This window comes from Merops nubicus, unplaced genomic scaffold (assembly GCF_000691845.1).
Source record: "Merops nubicus isolate BGI_N331 unplaced genomic scaffold, ASM69184v1 scaffold81, whole genome shotgun sequence".
Taxonomy (NCBI): Eukaryota; Metazoa; Chordata; class Aves; order Coraciiformes; family Meropidae; genus Merops; species Merops nubicus.
Genome location: NW_008590019.1, coordinates 1,941 through 7,832, shown reverse-complemented (window position 1 = coordinate 7,832; position 5,892 = coordinate 1,941). Strand labels below are relative to the sequence as shown.

The 5,892-nt window shown below is 47.1% G+C and overlaps 1 protein-coding gene across 1 annotated transcript in view; it reads right to left on the bottom strand.

Annotated features, from left to right (window-relative positions):
* Positions 1-1,811, bottom strand: part of COL13A1 (collagen, type XIII, alpha 1) — a gene marked incomplete at both ends in the record, with an annotated part of 58,567 nt that extends 56,756 nt beyond the window's left edge. Inside the window, one exon of the mRNA XM_008949751.1 lies at positions 1,785-1,811. Coding sequence (XP_008947999.1) covers positions 1,785-1,811 — 27 coding nt within the window. The remainder of the gene's footprint in view (positions 1-1,784) is intronic.
* Between the last annotated feature and the right edge of the window lie 4,081 nt (positions 1,812-5,892).

Below are 5,892 nucleotides of genomic sequence, written 5' to 3'. Positions count from 1 at the left end.
TGTAAGGGGGGGGGGGGGGGCGAAAGTCAACTCCCTTTGCATTCCTGGTCACCAAAACTGAAGGCTTTGCAGCTTTGGAAGACAGCAGCTGATTGCTAAAGGATCTTGATGATTATGGCTTCAGCAGTCGTGTAGCTTTTGCTCTATATTTTGCCCGAATGACATGATAATAATCTCTCAGTTCTGTTTCCAGCAATGTTTGGGGTTTCCTTATGTAAAACAGTGTCCCTGCCCATGGCTGCCTGCATCTGTAGATGGAAACCTGGTTTTCTGGTTTCTGCAGCTGGACACACCAGCCCCATTGACGCCATTTCTTTGTGCCTACCCTCGTGTTCAGTCCCAACTTGTGTCAATATAGAAATCTCTAGAAGGGGGAACACATTTAGCTCTATTTGTTTTGCCAGGTGTATGCAGAAGTTCCTTTGGCCATGCATGACAGACTTGGATGCCTGGGATCAAACCATTGCTTGGTGAAAGTTTAGCTGCTCCCCTCTGCAGAGCTGGGGGCCCATTTGGTATCGAGGATGTTCCTTTCCGTGCAGCACATGCTTTAATAAATTGAAAAGTGGTAGATGCTTTGCAAAAGCGTCCCTTGAAGATGGACAAAATGCTAAACAGTTGCTTGATTTTGGATTCTGTAGATGATTATTATGGGAAACTGCTTTCTTCTAGGGTTTTTGGTGGGTTCTTAGTCCTGCTAATATTTGCCTTGCTCTATGTGCCGGCAGCAAGCAAAACACCAACGTCAGCATCGTGCCCTGGGATTGTTTTGTGGCTGTTGGAGAACATAATGCTGAGTTTTCCTGTGCTTTTAGTCCCTTAAATGCTGCTTTCCTCAGGCTGGTCTCCCTCGTGGTTTGAGGTAAAAGCTGATTTTGTTTCTCCTGGATTTGCTGCGGCTGGTGCCCGAGCAGGAAGAGCCCGAGGTCGGGGCTGAGCTATGTCAGGTCTCCAGCGAGTACCTGGTGTCGGAGTGGTACATGACGGCACGGTGTCTGGTATGTGACTGCGCAGTGTTACGGCCCTACAAGCAACAACAGCGGAGGGGGAGCTCCCAGCAGGACAGCAAATAAATGCCAGATGTTTGTAAGGAAAGGTTGTCTGTGATAGGGAGCCAGGAAAGAGCACTCACGGGTGATGATGCCATGTAGGTTGGTTGTGAAGTCAGGTAAAGCTGCCTGCAGCTCCCGCAGTGGAGCTGGAGGAGCATGAAAGGCAACAAGTGGGCTCTGTCCCGAGTCACGGGGAAAGCCAGCAGCACAGTTTGTATTTCCTTCATTAGGAAACCGGCTGTTGCAGTCTCCAGGTGAGCAAGGAGCCATCACCAGGCAAGCACGCATCTGTAAACCCAAACCACACACTTCTTCCTCACACGCAACATCTATCTCAAGTGGCTATACTGTTACCATGGACTTTGCACTTGTCCCAGGGTGACTTAGGCCTTTCAAATCCTGCTGCAATTAGCAAGCCCCACCAGCAAGAATACCACACATTGCGCCTCTTCAACCAGACCCTCGAGGTGACAAAGGCACCTTCAAAAACAGCATGTTTCCCACACGCAGAAGAGTTCATAGGGATTGTTACCCTCAAGTTTGGTCCTACAAAGCTCCTGTGGTCCCTACTTCGTTACAAGCCACGTGCTGTTCACAATGTGCTATTCCACATCAGGGCTGCTGCGCGAGATCACTACCTCCTTGCAGCTTACGAACCCTGGAGGCCTGCTGATGAAAGTGCTGCCAGACAGAGAGCACAAGGGAGCAGCAAAGAAAGAACAAAGTGTTTACAGGGAGCCCTGGTCTTCCTCTAAGACCCTGAAACAAAATGCATAGGAACAGCAAAAGTTAGCTACGAACTCTGAAGGTAGGGCTTCATAAAGAGATGAAATCACACATAAGGCTTTAGGAAACCGAGTTGTTAAAAAACTTCACAGCTTCTTGACCATCAGCTATGATTGCTTTGGTTTCCTAATCTCCTGTTTGTGAAGCTGTCTCTCCTTTCAGCGTGGCTTTACCCACAGCTTTCTGCACGGGCTCTGAAGGTATCTGCAAGTCCGTGGAGAACGAGCTAATTACAGGGCTCTGACTTTCTTCCTTAGTTTCCATCTGCTAGATATTATTTTTTCATGTATGGAATTGCTGCAGTTGCCACAGAAATGTTGCATGGTCAGAAACAGGAGAGAAAATGTCCGTGAGAGGATCTTTTCCTTCGGATGTGGTCCAGACGGCAAAAGAGTCCGGGAACCTCAGGACTATTGCACGATTTCATAATTTCCTTCCTTCCTTTGCCCCTCTTAGTCCCAATCTCACCAAATTTCTTACATGACTGCGGGTTACCCTTGCCTTCACCAAAGCCTTGATTGACTTCAGGAATGGCACCAGGAGCATCTGTTGGGCAATAGGAGAGCTTGAAGGACCCCTCTCGCTGCTGGGGTGTTGCTCATCCATTTCCCTGGCTTTTCTCCTGGTCTATCTCAACTACAAGCAGGGCTCACTGCATTTCTAACATGTATATCTGCTCACCCCCACACTCAAGCCAGCACCAACACTGAGGGCTCATCCTCAGTGCCCATAGTGTTGTGTTTTGCAAGCTGGGAAAGAAACCTGGGAGAGAGATGTGGGGGCATCAGCACTTTGGGGTCACTATCTGGAATGATGCGTGTGACAACAAGCCAGGCAGAAGCCCAGGTCTGTTGCTCATAAACTTGAGTTTCCATGCAGTTTTAATCATGAGAAATATGAGGGGGGGAAATATTTCCTACGGCAACATGGAGGACTCTGCTTGACTCTTCAGTGGTGAACTTCTGCTCACAGTGACCAAAAAAGGTCTCGCTTGCCAGCCGATCAGAAGCCCCAGAGGTCCTGAGTGAGGCGAGGATGCTGTTAGCCCAAGACAAATTCCATTTTGGCTAACGACACTCGGTCTGCCTGACTTCCTCTTGTTATTTCCATTGGCTGTAGCATTCCTCACGGCCTGTCCCAAAAGTCTGCATGCAGAGACAGGTTCAGGGGTCACCACAAGCCGGGATACAGTAGCATATATTGTCAGCACTTACTTCTCTGGTGGTCCCATGTGTTTCTGCCAGGCTTCAATCTTTCATTGTGATATTATGTTTCTAACTCTTATTGCTGCAGAGAAAGCCTGGCTTGTGTGTCTTCCTCACCTTGCAAAGACTGAGGCTGCTCTCAGGGAGAGGTCTGTGACGACCTATTCAGTTCTCTTTAATTTCTCACAGCAATAATACAAATGCCAACATCAATACCAGTTTTGTGCCTGCCCCGTGCCTTTAGCATCCACCCATAGTAGAGTGGCAGGGACTGGGTGGACTCCACTGGCAGCCCCCTCCAGAGCAACGCTTTCCTCTCAATAACCCAAAGCTAACGCTGAAATCCATCCACTTCAGCAGCCAGTCCTGAAAGCCCCAGGGATAAGCTATCACTGAAGGTTTGCGTGGATCCGGGCTTCCAGCTGTAAAACGCTTTCAGACCTTTTGGCCTGGAAGGTGCAACTTTTTGGAAGATTGTTGTCATTAAAGCGGGCTGTGCTCGTATATCTGTGGGAGTTCAGTCTGTAGCATTTCGACTTGATGAAAGGAGAAAATAGGTTGTGCAGCAACTATTTCTCCTCAAAACGTCATCTGCAAACTGTTTAAGACATTTTTGCGTGAACAGACAAAAGATGACTACCGTATGTTTAGCTTCTCACGTTCCTCCACAGAAACCCAGTATAGTTACTCCATTGTACACGAATATAAACCATTTCCTCTGGAAGGACCATGCTAGAGACAATATAGCATTTCTTTATAATCCTGAGAGATGTCGGTACACGGCCTCATTCCTTGCATTGCTGCTTCTGGTTCACTGTGGGTCTCTTAATAGCTGTAAGAAAACGTCTGCAATAACCTAGCTATTTTCCTGAAGCCGAAATTGTCTGCGCTGAGGTTTTGCATTAGCTAACATTTGAAAAGGAAGCTGTCAACACGATTTTTCCTCTGAAATTAATAGTTGTGCAGCTATACTTGAAGGCCCAATGGTTCAGCAAGCCTGGGTGAGTAGCAGGGAACAAGTCCCTGCAGCTCAGCTCCCACGTGTTTGCGATCTATCTTTCCCTTTTTCACAAACACGTCTCGTTCAGCGCGTGGCATCCGATGCGTGTGAAGCTCATACGGCCGTGTCCCATGGGATACACGGAGCCAGCTGGTAACGTGGGGATAGCTGCATGCCTCACATTTGCAATATCCCCATCCCTGCCCTCCCTCCATCTCACCCTCAGAAGCCACGATGCATGCAGCCGAGACCAATCCCACCCCAATACGGGTCCTGATCACCCGCAGTACTTGCTGTTTGGGAGATCCTAGGGTGCCAGGACTTCAAAGACAGCTACTGCACCAGATACCACAAGGAGACTTTGCCAGCTCACGCCCTGCAAACTGTGTCAACAGCTTCTAAAAACACAGAAGTTTGTTACTTACGGGTGGACCTGAAAGAGAGAAGAAAAATAAATTATAATTAATTTTTGTAATGCAATAATTCCTAACAAGAAGGTCTAGATAAACACATTGCACCATCTTTTGGGGTTTCTTTTGATGTTGCTCCCATTTGCTGATGCACCTTCATCAGCTCCCTGCTCATTAATTCAGGTATGCCCACAATTAGCAGCACTGCCTGAGAGTTCAGGGCAATCTCTGAAAACTGTGTGTTGGGAAGATCACGTAAGCCACCCTCTTGATGCTGTTACACTCTTTTTTGGTCCTTTGGCACACAGGGTGCCTCTCCATGAGCGTGACACAACTGAGCACAGGGGACTCATTACTCATGTGACTCCCCCTCACATCCTGTCCAACCCTTGGGGTTGAGAAAGTTGAATCTGCGAAGGTGAGAGCCCCTTTGCTGCTAAAATACCTACACGTTTTCCACCAGAATCGGTGGTCTCGCAAAGGCATGAAAAGGTTAATGAGGAAACTACAGCTATTAAACACATTAGGTACCTTTCCTCTTTAGTATAAGCTGATTTCCCCCTTTGCTTCTGCCTCTGTTCCCATAGGAGCTAATCTACCCTCTTGGAAGAAATTCCCTCAAATCCTTTGGGTTTCTTTTATTTTAGAAAGCTTTTTGGAACCTGCAGAGCACTGCATCTCCCTCATACAGAACCATCATACAGTATATATCAGGGCTTAAACAGCACGTTTCTTTCATCAGTTCCCAAAAAATTCCTCAAAATCCTGACAGATATTGTGTGTGTAGAAAGAAACCCCTGGACTCACTATTTTGTGGTTTCCTCTCTGTGGGAGAAGCAAGACACACCATACAACTGTCAGGGGTTTCTACATTTTCCATACTTTATAAAGACTCCGTTTTCCTTTTTTTTTTTTTCTTTACGTAAAGCGCCAAGAAGCAAGACTAAGCAGTATAACAGGCGAGCTGACAGATAACAGGCAGCAACCTCTCCTTTGCACGGGAGGGGGATGTCACAGTGAGCACCTGCAGAATACGTCGTCATCCTTAAAATGCCCCTGGCTCAAAGTCCATAAAAGAAACTGGAGACTTTGGATGAACAAACATTTTCCACATTGGAAATCTCTCACTTAGCGTGACTCCTTCATACCGGGGACTAGGGCAAATGGTTTGGCTATCAAGCTTCAGTGACCTCAGGTTGCACTGTTAAATGCCACTCTTAGTCTTTTGCTCAGCTTTCATTATGGTTGCTCAAAAGAGGTTCCCTCTAAAGGGTACCTTTTGGTTAAAATTAAAAAAAAAGTTTAACACCTTCATTTGCTCCATCACATTAACTGACAGAGCTAAGGTCAACATTCACAGCCAGAAGGCTCAACAACTCAAAACAGCTCCACATAAATTTAGGACAGTAGCTCAGAGGGACCTGGATTTGGTTGGTCTG